This window comes from Anarhichas minor, unplaced genomic scaffold, assembly GCF_050575085.1.
Source record: "Anarhichas minor isolate MPS153535 unplaced genomic scaffold, ASM5057508v1 ptg000010l, whole genome shotgun sequence".
NCBI lineage: Eukaryota > Metazoa > Chordata > Actinopteri > Perciformes > Anarhichadidae > Anarhichas > Anarhichas minor.
Genome location: NW_027466456.1, coordinates 13,191,975 through 13,213,719, shown reverse-complemented (window position 1 = coordinate 13,213,719; position 21,745 = coordinate 13,191,975). Strand labels below are relative to the sequence as shown.

Sequence of the window (21,745 nt, the reverse complement as noted above, 5' to 3'; positions counted from 1 at the left end):
GGAGGGATTTCCAGGGGACTACTTACGGTGATTAATGATGGTTGGATTCAAAAACGTATTTGAGATGATTTCTGTGATGTGGAAAGCTCCAGGTGACTCATGCTCCTTCCCCCGACTGATACAGTTATTGCAGGAATACTTTTTTCCCCCAAATCTCTACAATGGTTGAGTAGAAGGTTATCGTTACAATGAGAATAACAAACTTAGTTCCATGGTTTTCCATGAAACCATGGAACTAAGATTTCCTCCGTGGAATCTGCCGCATAACATAACCTGATAGCGCTCCTACACTATCATCATTTATGACCTTATGACTATATGACAGCTAAACAAAGCAAACAATGTCTTTTTATATTTGGTACCATGGCGCACTGGTTTAGTCTACAGTCTAGGTGTCTAGTTGCATTGAGAGTTTACTTACTTGGTAGAGTTGTGGTCTAATCCAGTCCACTCTGCCCCTCTCAGGACACCTTCCAGGACTACCAAGAGATGTTTGTCCAGTTTGGCTACGTGGTGCTCTTCTCCTCGGCCTTCCCTCTGGCTGCCATGTGCGCTCTCATCAACAACATCATTGAGATCCGCAGTGATGCCTTTAAGCTCTGCACCGGTCTGCAGAGGCCCTTTGGAATGAGAGTGGAGAGCATCGGCCAGTGGCAGGTCAGAAAGACACTCTGTGAACGTTGAAAAAGGCTCATGAGAGTTTTCTGCCATTGTTGTAAATTGAGTCAATTCACTTTCACCATTTCATACGTGACAAACTCTGGCTCTATTTTGAAAGTCATGCAAGTGCAACTGTGTAGATTGATTGAATTGTATAGCACAAATGATCTGCCATGTTAAGCTTCCTCCTTTTTCTCCTTCACAGACTGCGATGGAAGCCATGGGCTTGATTGCTATCATAGTGAATTGTTACCTGATTGGTCAGTGTGGTCAGCTACAGCGTCTCTTCCCGTGGCTCAGCCCCGAGATGGCCATCATCTCCATCGTCATCCTCGAGGTACCGCAGCTCCTTCCTGCGTCTGCGTCTTCAGAGTCTGTCTGAAGTGCTTAGAGCAGTGCTTTTTTGAACTTTTTCTCAGGGCGCCAGCATTTTGTGACCCAGAACAAAATGTTTAGTAGTCAGAAAATGTGCCAGGTATTTAGGCTACAAACAAGTTTACAACTGTCTGTATTGTTCTACCTGCAGAGACTTGTAAGGCAGGGCTGCATTTGGCAGAAGATACCCAAATGGCTTCACCAAATGCTACAGATGTTAACTTACACAGAGACATGCTTCTCCCTGATAATAACAGAACACATTGTAATCGTCTAGTGACCCAGGGTGGGAAAATAATTTAGAGGAAGATGTGGTGTTGTCATGTGCATATATCATAAATCACATGCTGCGTCGTGTCTTTGTTCTACCTTGTATACTCACAAAAAGATGTCTAGCAACAGCTATCTCTTATTCTATCCAAGTGACTGACAGAAGCACAACATTAACGCTTTTTACACTGATGGATGATAATGTATGAAATGGGTTTCCAGCGTGCCGATCTTTACGAAAAGCACAAATAGATGAATTGGAGCTCTCGTCATGTTTCCCCTCTTACTTGTAACATATTCAGATACGGGTTTTTGTTAGCGCTGCACTCTGTGCCTGCCTATAATTGGGAAATGGGTAAACAGCCTGCAGCTCTGTTTTGGCCTGATAAAGAAGTTGGCCTATCAGGAGGAACATACGCTTAAAGAATATTTTGAAGCATTGTGCATCTGATCGGCATTGTTCTTTCAATTAATCCTTTTTTTTTTGTTTCATCCCAAACTTTCCATTTCTACCTGCACGTATATATCTGCAGCACTTTGCCGTCCTCCTGAAGTACGTCATCCATGTGGCCATCCCTGACATTCCTACATGGGTTCGAGAGGAGATAGCTAAACTGGATTATCAGCGCAGGGAGGCCTTTAAGGTAAATAAAGTGACAGCAAGAGAAAAACACATTTATATTTGTCTGGGATACGTTTTAAGAGTGGGATGAAGTTCAATAATTATTCAGGTGGTTCGAACAAGCCTTCAAAAGACAACCTCATTATGTGCAGAGTTCTGTACTGTAAGAAAAATCTATAGTAGTAGCTATCAGAGGTGCCAAACTTTCTGCTGCAAACAAGCTGTACTGCGACACTGCAGCTTTCTTTTTGGAACTAAATTGCTTATTTTAAACTTGTGGTGATATTTTAGTGATGATGCTTTTGAGAAAGACAATTGGTAGAAGGTAGAAAAAAGACTGGGCTGTTGTAGTGGCCCCTGCAGTGGTAATGCGGGATTCTTGGCGAGGGATTTGTTCGATGGGTAGCACTGCAGTATTGTAATGGTTAGCTGGGTTGCTGATTCTAGTAAATACATTGTGGGAATGTTTCTCTTCCTCTGCAGAAGCATGAGCGGCAGGCGCAGCAGCATTACCAGCAGCTGCAGAGGAGGAAGAGGGAGGAGGAGGAGAGGCAGAGGCAGGCGGAGCATATGGCCCGCAGGGAAAGGGAGCGGGACGACAGCAAGGGCGACTCCTCTGGGGATCACCACCATGACAAAAGTCACAGCAGCAAATCACGTGCTGGGGGTGGAGGAGGAGGAGGGGGCAGCGGGTCGGACAAACCCAAGAGGCCCAGCTCTCTGTTGGCCAGCAATAACGTGATGAAGCTGAAACAGATCATCCCGCTGCAGAGTAAGTTCTCCTCGAGTGGCGCCCGCTCTCCTCAGTCTCCCACTGGAAATGAGCCCAAGCTGCCCGGGTTCCTGAGCTTCAAATTCCTCAAGTCACCTGAGAATAAGAAGGAGGGTGCTGCGGCTTCTGGGGCTGCCACCACAGCCGCTAACGCCACAGCTACAGCATCATCATCATCAGGTAGCAGCTCTCAGGAGCGTTCTCAGTCACCCAGCAAAGCCTTCAACCCTGGGAAACTATTCAACTTTGGGAAATCTGAGGGCGGGACGTGTGTAAACGGGGCTGCGCTGCCCAGACCCGGGGAAGGATCATCATCACAGACGTCAGACAGACAACCATCCAGGTCTGACTTGAACGGTGTTCCAGACGAGATCCCCTCGCCTGGAGGGGAAGGGTCAGAGAACGGACACGCAACAGACTCGGACCCGGCCGGCTCTAAAGTCTAGTAGCTCCATAAAGAACAAACTTGCCGTTGGTTACATCTCAACAGAGGAAGTGATGTGTTTCCTGTGAGGAGAGGCATGACCTACCTTCTGTGCTATCACAGGCTATGTGTAGAAGTACTTGAAGAAGAGAGAGGAGAAGATGAAACTGATGAGAGGTGACTGTTGTTTTGGTTAGCTTTTTGGATGAGAGACAAAAAAAAACAGGCTCCATAAGAAAGACGTAAGCCCTCTTATCATGACCGAATAAACACACACACGCACACACACACAAATCCTTCCTTGTCTGCAATACATAAAGAAATGCATGAGCTGCGTTTCTAATATTTTCAAGCCTTTAAAGCAGAGAGCTGTTTCTTGATTTCTTCTAGTCATAAATTGTAAGCATCTCGTTGGTCTCCAACTAGGACATAACAGCCTGTTGTGGAGGAAAAAGATAAAAAAGCTTAAACAGTATGAAAGGATCACAGATTGTACATCAAATACCTTCGGAGAATGTTTTTAGCCATCACAACACAAGCGATCAATAGATATTGTCTAATTTGAACTGTGAGGAATTCTTGGGCCCTTCACTTATACATTGAAGTGGAAAAAAATGGAAAAGCAATATCAATCAGTTTGAATTATTCTCATCAATCATCACACAAACCCTCCCTTAATAAGCATCCCTGATGTATCACCAGCTTTATTTTCAAAGCAGAGGTGATGTCTGAGCTTTGATCCCTTCTTCCCATCCTGTGAAAGTAGCAGATTTGCTCGAAAAGGAAGTAAAGAGCTTAGTAAGTTGAGCTTTCATGTACCAGTATTTTTTCCAAGACAGACAAAAAAAAAAAAAGCAAAAAAAAAAATAAATAAGCAGAAGTCGATGAAGGTGATCTTGAGCATGGAAAGCTGCTGTCCTCCATCCAACCCTGTAGAGCGCCTTGTAAACACAGATGGTGCTTCATTTCACAAACTCTAACCAGACTTGGCAAACGAGCGCAGAGTTAAAGAAGTAACATTTGCACTACACCCTTACGCCCTGCATAGAAACCTATCTCGCTCTGCAGGAGAGAGGACCGACACCAGCCTGCCTCATACCATTATGCAAACGCTGGGTTGTTTAGCTTTTCTCCTTTCACACAGTACATGCTATCTACTCACCTGCCCCTGCTCTCAGCAACTATGGCATTCCCTAAATATTGAGATGTTTTTTTTTGTCATTTTACAATACTTGCTCTTATCTGTGTTGCGCTCCATATCTTTTGTATACGCACCATTTGCTGCACTGCTTTATCACAGTGCTGCTGATGGGAATTTACTTTTTTTAACCAGAGCGGTATTTTTTGGATTATACTGTTCATCCAAGATGTACTTGTACTCTATGTTCTGTTGATCATGTACAACTCTGTTTATGGTATGCATTACGCAACTCTAGTAAGCAAACCCACCATCGAACATTAACAGGTATTTCATTTCTGCAGGGTCTCCAGAAGGTGGCGCCAGAGTATATTTGCATAGCAAAATGTGTCGCTGAACAGCTTGTTGTGAATCGATGTTGACCCATCACACCAGTGTCTAGTCATCAGTGTGCAGCAGGGACCGCAACAGTAGGGCGTCAGGCTGCAGTGTGAGAACACTTTGAAGGGAAAATGTATTATGGTGACATTAGATGAGGCCATCACACTGTAGGTTGAGAGTCAGAAACATTAACTATGCATTTCCATCACCTTTGGCAAGGATTTTGGCAATAACACTGAGTTGTTGTAGACTTACATGTATTACTATATACTGTAAGTCTACACTAACTCCCCCACTCGCAGCACACGTCCTACTGCATTATCACCACCCACTCTATGCATCTTTTATTTGTGTCCCTTCAATTTCCGTTGTCAGCTCTCTCAGCTCCCACCTGTCTCACGTTTAATGTGAGGAATCCCCTCCTGACTCACAATTGATATAATAACAATTATCTCATCCATCTACCGCTTTGTGCTTACAGAATTTGTCTAATCGAGGAGTGACGATGGCATTGAACTTCAAACTGCTTTTTAAATTTCGTTGCTGCTTTCATGTGTCTGTAACAACTTCATAATAAGTAAAGTCCAGTCACATGCCTAAAGAAAACACAAAAATGTACTTCCGCTGACAGGCAAAAAGATCTTAGTGACATTAAATGCAATAAGGAAATAGACAGGACATCAATTTGTATGGTCACAGTATAATTTTACTGTCAATCTAAACTATGTTCTTTTTTTATATTTGGAACACATTGTCCATTACAGAAGTGCAAGGCTGAGCGAAATGTAATATCTTCAGTGTCTTTGTGCATCGCAGGCTGGTCATTGTTAAAGGGACACTTGATAGAGAACAGGATGGTAAGCGTAGCTGAGCATCGTCTCATCGAATCCTTTATTCCTGCAGCAATTGGATTTGAGGGATGAGTAACACCATGATGCAATAGAGCCCAGGTATTAAAGTAGAGGTGGCAAGAGCAACGGTTTAGGTCAAACCTTCATGTACGTAGTTCCTTCTTATTCAGGGACAACTTACACTTCAACTTTAGCCAACTTATCCCTTCTTTCATCCTTGCACTCTTTGCAGCAACATCTGCATGTTGTTAATATGAAGGTCTTTAAAGACGTAATGGTTGAAGTAAATGACCAGATCTTGGGCATCACTGAACGCTTCAAGAGATGAGACAGCACCGGGCCATGCACAGGCGTCCCTCGCTAAAGGACAGCAGCTCAGACAGCTGAGACCCATCAGCCGTCTGTAATTCACTATCAAAGCAACAGCAGTTCTTTAACAGATTTGGGCTAATCTAGACGGTACTAGAAAACCCAGAATTTAGTCCATTTTCTTCTGGATGTTAACAGTTGAGGTTCCCACCACAGCTACATTCAAACCTGACCCTAACCTCAACAGTTTAAGATAAGACATCTTAATGGAAGCCTCACTGACTGAACATCATATGCTCTTCCAATGTACAGCCGTACAAAATACTGAGAAATGGGATTATTTATTTATTTTAATTTATTTTGTCATATTTTTGTAAGACCTGAAAAATAGTTAATAAAACTATTTCAAATGCATTTCATGTGTTGTGATAACTTGCTCCTGACTGCACATTTCTTTCTTGACTCTCAAATGCTGATTTCAACACTGGGTATAACAATCAAGTCGGTAAAATAATCTATTAGAAGTACCACATGACAAAACCCCAGTTTCAATCCAGTTTTATTTCAGCAAAGCTAAAAAGAACATGTCTGATCTAACACACATGAGATGGGGCAAGGCTTAGGGTGTTATAGAACAGTCTATCTGAGCAGAAGCATAATGTGGTTTTACACTTCAGACACAGACAGCATTTACACTGCAAGTAGGAAGATGACTGACCACAATGTCAACCCACATTACAGCATCCACTGAAAAAAAAAAAAGGACAGGAAGAACAGGAGGCTTTGATGCGACTCTGCTGGGCAGTGATATTATTAAAAAAAAAAAAAAAAAAAAAAAAGCTTTATTCAGTATTGTACAGTATATGACACCAATACAAACTGAAGCTCAGGAACAAGGCAGGATGGCGACTGCACTTTGCTGTGCATGCTTATTTTGTGCATTCTATGGCTGAAAATATAACACCTCTTTCAACCGCCCTGTGTACATCTAAGCCAGCTCTCAGACAAAAACCATCCAGGGCTGTCGCAAGGACAGGACCAACTGCACAGCTATCCCGGGCCCTGAGCTGGGGGCGCTAAAAGGTCCGAACCATGATGACAGGTTGTAAGGCCTCTAGGCTGATACCTTCCACAGTCACACAAGAGAACGCCACAACCTCAACACCCCTCGAGTTGTATTACTGTATTACAGAAGTATAATACCCAGCTGTGAAAACATCAACATGCAAGGGAAGGTAACTTCCACTGGGCACCGGGGCTCTTTTCTTCCTTTCTATTGTATCCATAAGCATGTATTATTTTACAAAAAAAAAAAAAAAAGGCAGACACAAAGATACTCAATTAGATAAACTAATTCTGGTCCTGGAAATTATTTACACACATCATAATGTATTATTTTCTCCCTTTTCCAGACATTTGAGATTTTTTTTTCTCTCCAATATCTTTGCTGTTACCGTGTTGCACAACTGAAAATCCAATGTCACAAATCCATATTTGAGCCCTACTTTTTCCTTCAAATCTTTTGATGAAAGAACAGCTAAAACTCACAGAAAGTCCCATTCTTACTAGCCTCAATTAGCCAGAAGTTGGTGCTGGGTGTAAAACATTTCTCAGAAACACCAACACGACATTTATCCTACGAGCACAAGTCCCAGACTAGAATGAAGATATGCATATTCACCATAAACACACATCTACGGGGGATTCTGGAAGAGTTGCTTCTACTTGGTGCTGTTCTGTTCACAGTGCAGTCTTGGTTCTGTTGATTCAAACAGTGTGAAGAAATGTCGAATTGCCCCCGTGTGGCCGCAGAGTGGGCAGTGAAATCGAGAGGGTGGGCACTGTGGCTGGCAGGAAGCTCATTGCCATACATAAACAATAATAGTAATAATAAAATTAAAACAGTAACAAAAAGTTATCTTTGCACAAATCAGGACAGACTCTCCAGGTGACAGATGGCTACAAGTCATGTGCCAGTAATGAGACTGTTTTTAAGGATAGTGTGACTCCTGTCAAGTCCCTCTCTGATCTTAAAATCTACTCTGACATTTGTTTCAACTGGTCATTCACATCACACATACAGTACAATACACACTCACAGCTCAGCATGCATACGAACATGTACTACTACACAGAGAATAGCCAGCAAAGATTTAAACAAAAAAACATCAGTATAAAGTTCCCTCCCTAACAGCGGCACTGTTCTGTCAGTGACCCACAGTGACTTTCAGATCTTTTCTGGTCACATTATTTTCACTCACACACTCTTTACACTATGAATGGCTGCTTTGTTGACTTGAATTGTCCCCAATTCTCTGAGAGTGACTCTTAATTTAATACCAGTAAAGGCATCCTGCCATAGTGCAGAATGGCCAGAAATATTTACACTGGTGGGATTATCCTTTGTTATCGTTAGTTTGGACTGGCTACACTCTGCATACACACACACTCTCTCTCATGCACGCACACACACACACACACACTTATGAGTCCTCGTTCATCTCTTGGCTATCTGTCCTGGCGATCTTCCTTGGGGGTGCCGGACTGTCACCCTCACCTTGCTCCTGTTCCCTTTTCTTTGCTGCATTCTGTGAGACACAAATGATTAAATCACACAGTTTATAATTAACAATCCAACGACCAAAGATGAATCAATAAGAGAAGCCAGATTAATAAAACGATCTCCAAAGGAATGCACACGCTCACCTTTTTGTCCCACTGCTGATGGAGGTAACGCAGGAGGATGTTGGTTTTCTCTGTTACAATAACTGTAGAACAAACACAGTCAGCACATTACTTGAAAAAATATGTTGAAAATATATTACAAAAAAAAAACAACTATGCTCTTAGTGAAAACAAATCATTGACCAACTACTGTACAGAAAGCTTCTGTTAATACAGCCTTACTTAAAATAAGTAATAGTTTAAAGTATTTTTCCTCCCGTTTTGCTATGAGTTTAGTACTTACTCTGTTCAGAGGGGTAATCTCGTGTTGGAAGGTACACAGAGGGCCTCCGATTCTGAAAAACAGGACAGAAAAAGGTTACAAATTACAGATTATATGATGTTTTGTGTGCAATTAAGCTTCTTGATTGTTTCTAATTGATTTATCTCGAGAATGAGCAAATATTTTAGACAATAGTCAAGCATTTCATCCATAGCAAATATTCCTTAGGATTAAAAATGACAGTCTGGTGATATAAATATTATCAGAGGCTACTTACAGATGCTTTACAAACAGAGTCTGCATGAAATCTGCTGAAGTTGCTCTTATTGTAGACAGGAAGTCCTTTCAAGAAATCCGCCTGTAGGAAGAGGGGGGGGGGGGGGGGGGGGGGATATTAATATACAACCCAGCGCTGGTTTCTTTCATTTAGCATTTAATCTGACCCTAAAAACTACAAATCCCATCCCAAATCATCAGTCTATCTGCTCTACACAAATATTATACTACTTCAGCAAACATGCTAATTCTCCTGTGGCATTTTATAACAGCAGTCCAAATTATCGCTTGGCATCCGGATCAATAGTTTTCTACTACAGCTCATGTTAGATAAAGACACAGTTGAGGACTCCATGCAAATGACTAACGTTACAGACAATAACATACCAGTCACTGAGTCAGTGCTGGGCGTTCCCTCTTCTAGCAGCCCATGCACGCTACCGGGCCTGCTACTCTCCCTGTAACGTCCCCAGTAACCCCCCAACTGGACATGATATCGGATACAGTGTACACAACGTGGTTTCAAATGAGCAAGTCACAGCTGAGCAGCTCAGAGCACAAACCGATGCCCCGGCTTGGCCTCGGTGAGTGAATGCCGACAGGAGAAGCAGGTGTGGCTAGCAGCTATCTGTTACCCTCAGTCGGCTAGCTCAGTATTACCATATGCCCTCGGTGTACTGTGGGATTAAGCTAACGTTACACGCCTGGTGTATGTGGACTACATACCTTCTCCATGATGATGGTAGAAATTCCCAACGTCGCAACTCCGACTTGGCTTGGTGTCCGATGTGCTGGTCGTGATGGCAGGCAATATGTTAAGGTTAGCCGCGCTAGCTTACAAGCTAGTTAACCGAAACAACTGTCCTATCGGACCCTCTTGTCAAAGAAAACAAGGATCTTCACACACGAGTAGCTGTTTCCATTCTATATCCCAGTGTCCATGAAAAACAATGATGTACACGCAGAGAAATGAACCCAGTATGTCATTGCATGAGTTAGCAAAGCTAGTTGCCCAGGAGTTCTTCAACTAGCATGATGGCTGAAAGGTAGCGGTGCTACACTGACCACGCCCCGAAAGCGCCCATTGGTCTAGACTTGCTCCCACGTGCTAGTAGCTTCACCCGACAGCCAATCATTAAACACGACATATCATTATATCATCATAAATATTGACTGGGGAATCTTGTTCTCCCACATGATGAGCATCATTATGAAAAAATAAAAACAGCATCACCAGCTACTCACCACACAAAGTTCACCCAATTAAGAGATGTTTTAACTGTGAATTGGTGCTGGGCATCTTGTGAGGGAGTTGTGGAAGAATCAAAAGCTTGATATTACTTGAACCCAAATATTTACTGATATTTAAAACGTTTATTATAATCTTTTTTTATACCCAGGTATAGGTGTATGCTATTTTCAGCTATCTCACTCTCTATGATACTTATCAATACCAACATATCCTGTGTTATGTTCATATCTGTATAAAGAGATACACTTTGAATTAACCTTAATGTGTTACAGCTGGAGGGAGAGCTTTAACTATCTCAGTGGGTTTGCTACGTCTTCATTTCTGTGCTCTTCCTCACACCTCACTGGCACCTGCAACTGGACTTTTTACAAATAGTTACTTAGCAACAACTGCCATGGCAACTGCCACAGCACAAGCTCCTTATGGTGCTGGAGAATGGGATGCTGATGAGATGGAGCAGCTACTGTGGAACATATATTTCAATGGTATCTTAAGGAAATGTGTGTAACAGATATGACAACATGTACAAAATTAACATTTAAAATAGTGACATATTACTAGGAGAGGAAACTCAAAACAGCAACATTTGTAAATGTACAGTTGAAGGAACTTTGAAGCATTCAAGTAATGAAATGTGTTATTTAATTAACAAACCAACACATTCTAAAGGATTTTAAGATATGATTTACTGTTCGCCACCTCAAGTAACAGTTATGATGGCAAGAGGTGTGCAAACAATGTGGCTTTATTTGCATGAAAGTTTCAGGAAAAACAATGTTGCATTAAAATTAAAAAGTACACAATAATATGAATATGAATATTAACGTCACAATAATGCCTCTATAGGGAAAGATGATCTTTTTACATGTGGCTTGTTGTTGCTTTCACGTTGTTTACGTATTTGAAAAAATCAATTAATTAAAAATTCAATGAGGCTATTATTTGGTAATAATACTTGTATTTACTTTGTATACTAAATAGAGACGTTTTTATGTTTCAAAAAAATATCCATTAGTTGTCTCGCGTCAGATAGCAGCAGGGGGCAGCTCTTCACATCCTTTAACTGATCACGGATGTTTCACTTTGATGGATTAAATAAACGCGAAGCCATCAAACCGGCGGAGCTCCGGCGCATCTCCAAGCGCATTCACAAGCATTCCAACATGGAAGTGGGGTGCTGGCACACGCATATATTTTGGATCTACCTCTGAACCGCACAGAGAGATCTGCTGTCAGTAGGCTAGTGCTGGCAGCCATGTGGAGGCTACCTACAGGACAACAGAATCCAGATAAATTAGATTATTGGATTGCCTGCAACAGATTATAGCTCGTCTACTTCTTCGATGCTTCGTAAGAAAACCACATTAATCTGATCATATTTCAACCGGAGTTGTTGGAAATATACAGGTAAGCATTTTTTCTTTCATGCCACCTCTTTTTACTTGCCTTGTGTTGTTTTGTTTTGTTATAGTAGGCTATCCTGTAGATTATTGGCAACAGATAAGAGGTCGCTACATATCAAGTTGCGTTGCAGTTGAAGGAGACAGACGGGTTATTGAGTGATATAAAAATGTGAAATTCAATTGAATGTATCAACAGAGTAGACTTAAAGGGAAAACATTCTAGCACTTGCCTCATTTTCTGCATCAGACGGCAGTGAGTGGCATTCTAACTGGCTTTATTGTTATCAGTGAATAGATGTGGACCACTAGCTTCACCAGATCAACAAGTTGTATTCTACTAAAATCAGCAACACACTTTATTTAGTATGCAATGAAACCCTCACGTTGTTTCCTGTGTAAACAGTTCTTTTTCTTTTTGCTCGAATTGGTATCTAATTATAATATGAATCTGCTTAACGTTGTTGTTTAAGGGCCACAATAACTGTCCAATTTGAAAATGCACAAATTACTCAAAATCTGTTTATTTTTGAATGAATTCCTTTTTGCTGAACATTGTAAACGGTTGTGTTTGGAGCATTTGTCTACATACAAAGCAGCATGCAGATAGTGATGGTATATTTGCACAATACTATAATGCAGTCCATAACAAAAGATATATTTCAAAGATAAGCAGCATTATTCATTTATTTGATTTAAATTGTGGCGTACAACAGCAAGCAAGTGCAATACACGATCAGGATTCAATGTTTAGTGACACATTATTTAGCACGCCAGTAAACCTAGTTACTGTAGTTGTTTTTAATCCCCGTGACAGCGTCTACTCTTTTCTGGGCATCAGTCCCCACTGTGATTGTGTCTGACCTGCGGGAATCGTTATATAACAGCCTCTTGCAGTCACTGTCAACAGAAGCTATAACGTTAGAGTTGTAACCACAAGACGAATCAAACTTACTGCAGTGCTTCAGCACAATGTCCAAATGTAAAAACATCAAGCACAAGGAAGCAGACTCACACAATAATGAGACACAGCACTGGGATATTATTGAAGAGAACATTCAGTTAGGGAAGCAGCGTTGTGACTGTGAGGTGGACAGTTCAATCCTTGGACCAGCTTGATAATTGGGGTGTAGAAATTGAAATTGGGGTCCTTGCCTTTACCTCATTACCGTCCGTCATCATTTGCCCTTTATTACAGCAGTTAACACCTGACATGCTTCACTACAGTGGTAGTACTGGGCAGGTATTTGCAGGTCTGATTCTGCTTAAAAAAGGAGCACAGAAGCAGTGTTCTCCTGTCCTCTGGTTTGTAATGGTGAGGGCTAATCATTTGTATCACAGATATATTTAAAGATTGTGTATTCTACCAAACGGAATTAATTAAGATATGCAATACATGTGAGAGTTGAATCAACATGCACATGCATCATGCACCATGCAGGATATTCTCACAGCATCAATTAGGAGAAAGATTGGACCCCTGCAATCCCTTCTTATGTTGGTGTCAGTCCTGGGGTTTCCTTGTGAAATAATCTATGCTCTACCCATTGATTAATACGTTTTGATTAGATCACAGTGACTGCGATGAAAAAGAGTCTAGGGAATACATGGAAGGACAGGATTTTACCACACAACAGCACCTCTATATTTGGTTTCTACCTCAAAGCAGCAGTCTGTCTTAAAGTTGCGATTCTAATATCTGAGTTGGATGAGTGGAACAATTTTAAAGGGAGGCATGGAGGATAAATGGGAGTTTGTTATGTCTGTAAGGGTAGAAAAGGACTGTAAAAGATATGTCTATTCTAGTGTCAATGTTGAATGGACACTTAGAAACAGAACAGAGGTTGCAGAACAGAAGAAAACGTCACACCTTGTGTCTGGATAATGGACGCCTTTTGATATGAGAATAATATTAGAGGTAAACATGTCACCCACAGTGATATCAAACTGGCCTGCTTTGTCAGTTTGCACACAGCACTGTACAACACTGCTGTTTGGATAAAAAGTATGTGCAAGTGTAAGCAGAAAGGGTCTAAGAATCGCCAGCGAAGCAGGAATGCTGTATTACATTGTGTCCATAATCCCCAAATGAAAGTGGCTGATGGGGTTGCAAGTGCAGAAAAAGATGCAACAAATCCCGCAGAAGGTAAAACTGTTGTCGCAGTGTCACTGTTTTCATCGAGAGAGGAGATAAACAGATTGTGGACTTAGACAGAGCGTATAATCCCCTCTAGCAGGGAGGGGAGTGACAGGAAGGTAGGATAATGACACCAGCAGAGAGACTTGCAGACCCTGCTCGGCTGCTGTACTGTTGCCATGGTTGATAATCAACTGACAACCTAACAGATACTGTATACTGTACCTGAAGTCTGTATGAGTATGTATTATACAGTCTCATCCATTCTTCAGATATTTACCTCTCTTTTCACGTTTTTTCAAAATTAGCAGTTTGGAGCTCATCAAGAAGCCGATCTGGTATTGTGGGTGGGTGTAACAAGTAAATATGAAATCCTTATCTTCAACGTGAGCCTACAGTTTTTCCAAATCATCATGTGAAGACTGCCACGACTTAGATCAACTGAATGTGCGTGTGATTCTTCAAATGTGTGTGTTCTCTATATGAGCCTAATTTTACACATTTAAGTAATCTAACTCTCCTTTATTTTCTAGTATGATTGACTTACTAAGCCATATTAAAGTACCATTAGTTACGATTGGTTGTTTGGTGGTTTTGACAGACAATATGTGCCACTGCAGAGTGATCACATGTCGGACAGCTTTAACTCAAGGAGCTATTACTGGTCCCGTCTATTTATACCCTCAAAGTCTGCGCTGAGGGAAGATGCTGCTCAGTTACGTCTGACAGAAAGTCTCAAGGGTGTGAGTTGTAGTTAGATGCTAGATTGTAAAGGCAAAATAACTTGTTTGCTTCGTTGAATGGTACATTTAAGGTTTCCAAATGCTCATTTATTAAAAATGGCATGACAAAACAATGCAAAACAGTAGTAATAGAGCGATATTGGGGCAGATGCTTAGACTGATGTTTGGGAGTAAGTAGAGCATATTATTGTAATGATATGATGAATGATGTTTTGTACACATAAATGTGCAATTTCTAGAGCTTAGATAGAGATATAAACATGGTTCATTTATTATAATTCATGTGCCTTAGGTTTTCTGTGATATTCCTGTTTCATTTACGTGTGTTGATTTATGTGTGTTTTTACATGACTGTGTTCCCTACAGACTGGCAGCCATGCTGACCAGCTTTATGGAGGGTCTTCTCTGCTGCCTCACCTCAAAGTCGGCTAACGTTGTGGTTCCTGCAGAAACCTCAGAATCCACGGATGGCTATGAGTTTGTGGAGGTGAAACCAGGCCGCGTCCTGCGGGTTCGACATATCATCCCCGACCGGCCGGTGGTGGAGGAGCCCACTGGGCCCGGTGGGACTGTCAGCTGCAAACGAAAGATCACAGTATATCGTAATGGACAGCTTTTCATTGAGAACTTGGGTGACAGGGCGAGTGCAGAGCTGAAAAACTGCCAGAATGGAGAGGCAGAACCAAACAACACTGTAGAGGTTGAACTGACTGACTGCGGTAAGTCCTCGGCACCCGTCAACATCCCTGAGGCCGGGTCTGAGCCTGTCACAGCTGGAATAGATGGGACAGCTGAAACAGCAGCAGGAGGAGGAGAGACACCTGCTGCTGGGCAGACTGACCAGTCGCAGCAACCCAGGAAGCGCAGGAGGAAGCCCAAGCGCACTGTGGTGATCGACTGTGAGAGGAAGATATCGGCCTGTAAAGGGACACATGCAGACGTGGCTCTGTTCTTCATCCATGGAGTGGGAGGCTCACTGGACATCTGGAAAAGCCAAGTGGACTTCTTTTCCAGGCTGGGCTATGAGGTGATCTCGCCGGACCTGGCAGGTCACGGAGCCAGCTCAGCACCGCAGATAGCTGCTGCATACACTTTCTATGCCCTAGCTGAGGATATGAGACTTATCTTCAAGAGATATGCACGCAAGAGGAATATTCTCATAGGACATTCTTACGGGTAAATTTAAGATCACAAAATTCATGTAGCACATAGTATTGACAGAGAGGATTTGGAAGACTTCAGGATATGCCGAAAAATAGTTAAACATCACAATTAAAGTGAGAAAGCGAAAGACACTTAACTGCATATTTATTAGTTTTGTTGCCATTAATATTAAGCCCAAACAGGCAATGTAAGAATGTTTCTCATTTACATATTGTATAATTATATCAACTTAGTTTGAGTTTACACTTTTATAATTGCTTAATCATTTCATTAATTTCTGAAAAATGTCACACATTTGCCAGTTCCAGCTTCTCTTTCTTAAAATCAGATCACGGTTTTGAAGGAGAAATAACTAAATCTCCCTCTTACAAATGAAAAGTTTGAATTCATAAGCATAAGATGCACCATTGCGCAATTCGTTACGTGCAGCTGCACTTGGTACCTTATGGTGGTTAATATTAGCGCGTGTTAGAAAACTTTAGATAGATATTGCAGTGTAACAGATACACTACGCTGTGTTGTAAGTGCCACTTGCAGCCACATTGATTATAATTTAGCAGAAATTACAGAGTTGCTTTAGGTTTTGGACAGTTGGTCACATAAAACAAGGAATTTGGAGAAGTTGCTTTGGGCTCTGGGAGATAGTGTATTTTCCACTATGTTCTGACAAAATTGTGAGAAGTAACTGACACTGTCCCTTCCTACATTACTCACTGTTTATTTTACTGCTGCAGCTATCCAATATTATAATGTTACAGAGCTTTCATTTCTTATTCAGTATTTGCTTCATATTCTCCAAATACTTAAATCCAAACACTTTCCAGATATGCACAATCAAAAAAGGGTAACTACCACAAAGGGAAAAGCATGGTTACCTTGATTCTTCTATCCTGTCCTGTAACCAGTCTTCTGCTTTGCTCTCCTAGAGTATCGTTCTGTACCTTCCTGGCCCACGAGTATCCGGAGCAGATCCACAAGATGGTGATGATCAACGGAGGTGGTCCCACAGCTCTGGAGCCCAGCCTCTGCTCCATCTTCAACCTGCCCACCTGTGTGCTTCACTGCCTCTCGCCGCTGCTAGCGTGGAGCTTTCTCAAGTAAGACGCAACAGCAACAGTAACAGTAACAGTAACAATTTTACCAGCCAAAACGGTTACCATGCATCAACATATAATCGCTCTCCTATAACTGATTGTTATAAGGTATTGTGAATAAAATGAGGGTTAAAGCTGCAGCAGGTAGCTCAAATTGATTAACATTTGTTTAGAAGTAATGAAAATTACTAATCACATTTGGACGACAAAAATAAACAAAAACAATGAGCATCGAAAACATTCTCTATTGTGATCATGTCAAGGTAAAATATGAGAAAGCTCATCTAATGAGCAGAGGTCGAAGGCTGTCCATCAGTCCAAAGATCTGATCTTTAATCACCGAAACTTGTAAAAGCTGTAACCAAGTGAACAACAACTGTTCCAACTGAGATACTCAAACATTGATGTTGCTGGCTACGGGCAAGTGCCATATTTATGCAAATTTTACCTTAATGTGGCACTGTGTTGTGTTCATTTCACCCACAGTTTATTGTCTTCAGAATCCTGATTTTTGTCTTTTAAGCCATTTGTAATTCAGGTAAATCTCCTCCGCTCTGCCCCCGACAGGGCTGGCTTTGCTCGGCAGGGTGCCAAGGAGAAGCAGCTGCTGAAAGACAACAATGCCTTTAACGTGTCGTCTTTTGTGCTACGCGCCATGATGAGTGGGCAGTACTGGCCTGAGGGGGATGAGGTCTACCACGCTGAACTCACGGTGCCCATCCTGCTGGTTCACGGCATGCATGACAAGTTTGTCCCCATTGAAGAGGACCAGCGCATGGCGGAGGTGAATGCACTTCTTCAACCCCCAAAGCACGAGATTTAAACTGCAGGGATACCGATGCTACTAAAGACACTGCTGTCATATTGTGAACCAAATGTTTAGTTAGAGTGAACTGAGAGAACTACATTAGTCATGTCTTTCGTCCGGATCACAATAATTAAAAATGGATTTGTTTTTGGCATTTTGATAATTACACTGAACTGTCCTTTTGTTTCATTTTGTTATACTATTCTAATGACTGAAAAACCAGCTGTGATTCAGAGGTCTGGAAGCAGGACAGCGCCACAAAACATCTTGATGATTCTAAAAATCTGACCTGTTCTTTTGCTTTAAACTGTCTGTCAGATCCTCCTAATGGCCTTCCTGAAAGTCCTGGAGGACGGCAGTCACATGGTCATGATGGAGTGTCCTGAGGCTGTCAACACACTGCTGCATGAGTTCATCCTGTGGGAGCCGACCACCCCTCCACCGCAGAAGAAAGAGTCCAAAACACGTCCAGAGACTGCCAAAGCACAATCTGACAACATCAAGGCTGACCCTTCCGAGGTCCGACCTGCGACTGCAAGTCAGACCTCATCAAACATCAACACAGAGGAGAAGCCAAACAGCAAGGCCAAGAAATGATTAAAGATTAAAGCTGAATCTTCAAACGGTTGTTACACCATATCATGGCTCTTCGCAGGTCCCGATAAATCTGAGCTGGTTTTAGCTGGTGAACCTGATGCTGAGCCAAAAGAGTCAGTTTATCTGAAATGGTCCAGCTGTATGCGACACAATGCAGGGAATTCGAGTTTGGGTCCAGTTATGTCAGCTGCTGAGCTGAAGGAAAGAGGATGCTGGTGGTCCATTCTCCAGCTGACAGCTGTCTGTCCTCGACATACATCAGGGAAGATGGAGCTGTGCCTTGAAGTGGAGGGTGGTGATGACGCCAGGGTAATTAGAGACAGAAACAGTAGCCTAACATACTGCCATGAGGCCGTGGGTGGAAATTAACAGTTGTCAAGCGGCAAAAGTGATGCAATTTGACTTTTTTTGGACAAATCAAAAAGTGTCCCCTGCCACACTGACAGCTACATTTTAGAAAGGATAACACTTGATGGCCGGGTCTGACTAAGTAAAGCAAAATCAAGGATTTGTATGAAACGTGCTCCTGGTTGAGTACCTGTTACGCTGCCCTACGACTGCAAAGCTGCAGCAAAGCCATAAACCTTATGGAAAAGTTGGGCGCTAAACTAGCCTCATGTATTTGCCTACTTGACGTGTAATATCAAATCGTGACATGTTGAGCTAGCTGTTAAATGTCTTTGAGTGTGTGTGTGTGTGTGTGTGTATGTGTGTATGTGTGTGTGTGTAGCTCAATTATTCCATCACATATAATGATAGATTTCAAACCTAACTTCCTGTAGAGATGAGAGTTTTAAGTGGACACACAGTGTTTTACACAAAATGGCACTGAAAATAAATCGGAAGGCACTTCTCATTTAGAAATGTACATTTAGTATTTTGGGAATTTGTTTTTGTTATTCGGCATCTAAGGTGAACCAGAATAATATGTGTGCACAACACAATAGAAGGTCAAAGATTAGAAGCAGCCTTACCTACATACTCACACGACCTATGGGATTCAGCTGCCTCTGGTTCTATTTTGTGTGACTAAATTGTGACGTGTGAAGCTGAACAAATGAAGAATGATAAAGACAGAAGTGAAAGTAAATTTGATGCTTCCAATAATTCTGAGAAATGTGTGTTCAGTCAAGTGTTTCCTGCTTAATGTAGCAACAGTTGAGGCTCAGCAATGAATCATAACATTATATGCACAGAATGGGCCAGAAGATTTAGCACAAATCTCCTGTATCAGAAGACTTGGGAGGCATCAGGGGAAGTGAGACAGCAGGGTTTAGCAGACAACAGATATACACCCCAAACTGTAGCACACTACAGTTTGTTCAAAATATTGAATTATGTAGCCATGTGCTGTTACTGTAGCAGCTTTGATCATTAATACACTGTAAAAATAAGTGAACCAAAGTTGCTGACATAATTATCAACTTCTACGTGGTATAAGATGGTTCCTCTATTTCCTGCAAAAAAAACATTGTGTAGGCAGTTGTTTGATATATTATACTTATTTCAAAAAAACATTTTTTTACTGTAACGGCCTGTCAGCGCTAGAAGATTTGAATGAATTCATTTATTGTTATAAATAAATATTAAGCATTTATTTCTCCCCAAAACTGCTATTCTACAATTTTTTGTTACTTGGAGAAATAAAGTTAAGCTGCAATAAATTAGAATTAAATTTTTGCAAAAACTGTTTTATTGTTGAGTCTGATGTATGGACAGTACATTGAACTCCACAGGGCAGACAGCTATTAAATCCTCTGTGACTGTTTCGTGACCACTGCAATAATGTGTGTATGTCTTAACATTAGACGAAATGTTCTCAGTGCTGCGATAGTTGTAGAATTTATAATGTTCACGAACTTCTGAGCCTCTAACAGAGAATCAGATGTTTCATTTGGAAAAAGTGTGAATGAAGCAAAGATCTTCTTTCTGATTCAACAGTGTTGATGGTTTTTATTTAGATTATTATTTTTATACATTGTATTTCTATTCATGTTTGGTATTTAGAGATTGAAAGGACATTGTAGGGATTCCAATGAATCAATTGAAATGTATTTCTTATGTCAGAGAAATGTGACAGATTTGTATTTAGACTCGAGCTAACAAAAGATCATCATTTCCTGGAATATATGGATACTTTGTTTATATGATTGTGCTGAATTTGAGGAAACTGTTCATTTTGTATCTTGTGCGTCTTAAAATTTTGTAACTGATTGCCTTTGAAAATGATTACACAAACAGCTGATTTAAAATTGTATCAAGGTAAAGTATTGTGAGTTTTCCAGTTTATCCTCTGTCTTTTATATTATATTTTATAATCTTTCAACTTGTATTTTAGTGACTTTTGTGCCCTTTATGTTGTAATTTAACTAAAGAACTGAACACCTATCCACAGTCTATTAAGCAGTTGGGTGTTAAGTGCCTTGCTCAAAGGCAACCCAGCGGTGAGTTTTTGGGAGCGTTATTCACTAATAAACCTTCAGTCAGAAGCCCTCCTTTTTAATCTTTAGGGCACTGTTTCCTGTCACGTCTTTTGATGAGCACTAGCTAGCTAACAACTCCACAACTGTCATCAGATTTTGATGTCAATATTGCTTCATCATGATTGGTGAACGTAAATATGTGACATTGTCTTTCCAACCGAGCCCTGCCAACGTGAGAAGAGCACTGACATCTCTCACGTGAGATCATCAAAACTGTTTTAACTTTTGCAGAAAATGTTCACGTAGATCAGGGGTGTCAAACTCATCTTCACTCCGGGCCACATCAGCGTCATGGTTTCCCTCAAAGGGCCGGTTGTAACTGTAAGACTGTATAACTGTAACTACTCCGAACATATTGTTAAATAACTCTCTCTGCATTTGATTATTGTTTATTCAAGTGTAAAAATATTGTACATGCAGTTATATAAATGTAAAATGATATTTAAGCACATTTCTGTTATTATAACATAAATCATTTTAATTTAGGGTTAAGAAACCCACATTACTCTATCAAAGATCAAACTATTAAAGAAAATAACAAAGACAAATATCATCAAACACAAGTTATTACATTCACTTTGTTCAAAGCTATTTTTGTCACCTCTCTGCATCACTAATGTCCCTCCCTGCCATCGTCCTGCGCATGGCAGCTACATTCAAGTCTGCCTTGAGCCTCTTACAAACATTGATAGATGACGTATCTCGTCTCTTAGCTAGCTGTGTTGTTAGATTGCTGCTAGTTCCTGAACTCAGTCTGCGATGGTGTCAAAATGCCGACGTGAATTGTATCCTTCATCACCGACACGCATCATAACACAGAAGACAGACCCGTTTTTCTCCTTGAAGCACAAACATGTATTCGCTTTCCCATCTTAAATTACATTTTCTTCCTTCTGCATCAATTTTTCTCTTTGTGGACATTTTTGGATTATTTGTCGATCTTTTTCAACTCAATCACTTGTTGGAAAACCTCTTTACGGGCTGTTCCCTCTCCTGTCCACCTGTTGTGATAGTTTTAATGTCGGTACACAGACAACACGCT

At 41.2% G+C, this 21,745-nt stretch overlaps 3 protein-coding genes across 3 annotated transcripts in view; 2 read left to right on the top strand and 1 right to left on the bottom strand.

The window, feature by feature from the left end:
* Positions 1 to 3,145, top strand: part of ano8b (anoctamin 8b) — a 31,841-nt gene extending 28,696 nt beyond the window's left edge. The window contains exons 17-20 of the mRNA XM_076088656.1: positions 466 to 657; positions 866 to 997; positions 1,839 to 1,949; positions 2,411 to 3,145. Coding sequence (XP_075944771.1) covers positions 466 to 657; positions 866 to 997; positions 1,839 to 1,949; positions 2,411 to 3,145 — 1,170 coding nt within the window. The remainder of the gene's footprint in view (positions 1 to 465; positions 658 to 865; positions 998 to 1,838; positions 1,950 to 2,410) is intronic.
* A 3,199-nt stretch (positions 3,146 to 6,344) lies between these two features.
* On the bottom strand, positions 6,345 to 10,096 carry dda1 (DET1 and DDB1 associated 1). The gene is made up of 5 exons (XM_076088258.1): positions 9,752 to 10,096; positions 9,027 to 9,107; positions 8,771 to 8,822; positions 8,509 to 8,570; positions 6,345 to 8,390 (listed from the first exon to the last, which is right to left on the bottom strand). Exons 1-5 carry the CDS (start codon positions 9,758 to 9,760, stop codon positions 8,286 to 8,288), a joined length of 309 nt encoding a protein of 102 aa, XP_075944373.1. The 5' UTR covers positions 9,761 to 10,096; the 3' UTR covers positions 6,345 to 8,285.
* A 4,837-nt stretch (positions 10,097 to 14,933) lies between these two features.
* Positions 14,934 to 19,485, top strand: abhd8b (abhydrolase domain containing 8b). The gene is made up of 5 exons (XM_076088655.1): positions 14,934 to 15,276; positions 15,331 to 15,733; positions 16,648 to 16,818; positions 17,383 to 17,599; positions 17,942 to 19,485. Exons 1-5 carry the CDS (start codon positions 14,934 to 14,936, stop codon positions 18,218 to 18,220), a joined length of 1,413 nt encoding a protein of 470 aa, XP_075944770.1. The 3' UTR covers positions 18,221 to 19,485.
* Positions 19,486 to 21,745: the final 2,260 nt, after the last annotated feature.

Coding starts and splice junctions, on each gene's coding strand:
- abhd8b (XM_076088655.1), top strand. CDS start 14,934: ATGCTGACCAGCTTTATGGAGGGTCTTCTCTGCTGCCTCACCTCAAAG. Junction 16,819..17,382: donor CTAGCGTGGAGCTTTCTCAA/GTAAGACGCAAC, acceptor TGCCCCCGACAG/GGCTGGCTTTGCTCGGCAGG. Junction 17,600..17,941: donor AGGACCAGCGCATGGCGGAG/GTGAATGCACTT, acceptor ACTGTCTGTCAG/ATCCTCCTAATGGCCTTCCT.
- dda1 (XM_076088258.1), bottom strand. Junction 8,571..8,770: donor AGATTACCCCTCTGAACAGA/GTAAGTACTAAA, acceptor TTTGTTCTACAG/TTATTGTAACAGAGAAAACC. Junction 8,391..8,508: donor ATCAGCAGTGGGACAAAAAG/GTGAGCGTGTGC, acceptor TGTGTCTCACAG/AATGCAGCAAAGAAAAGGGA.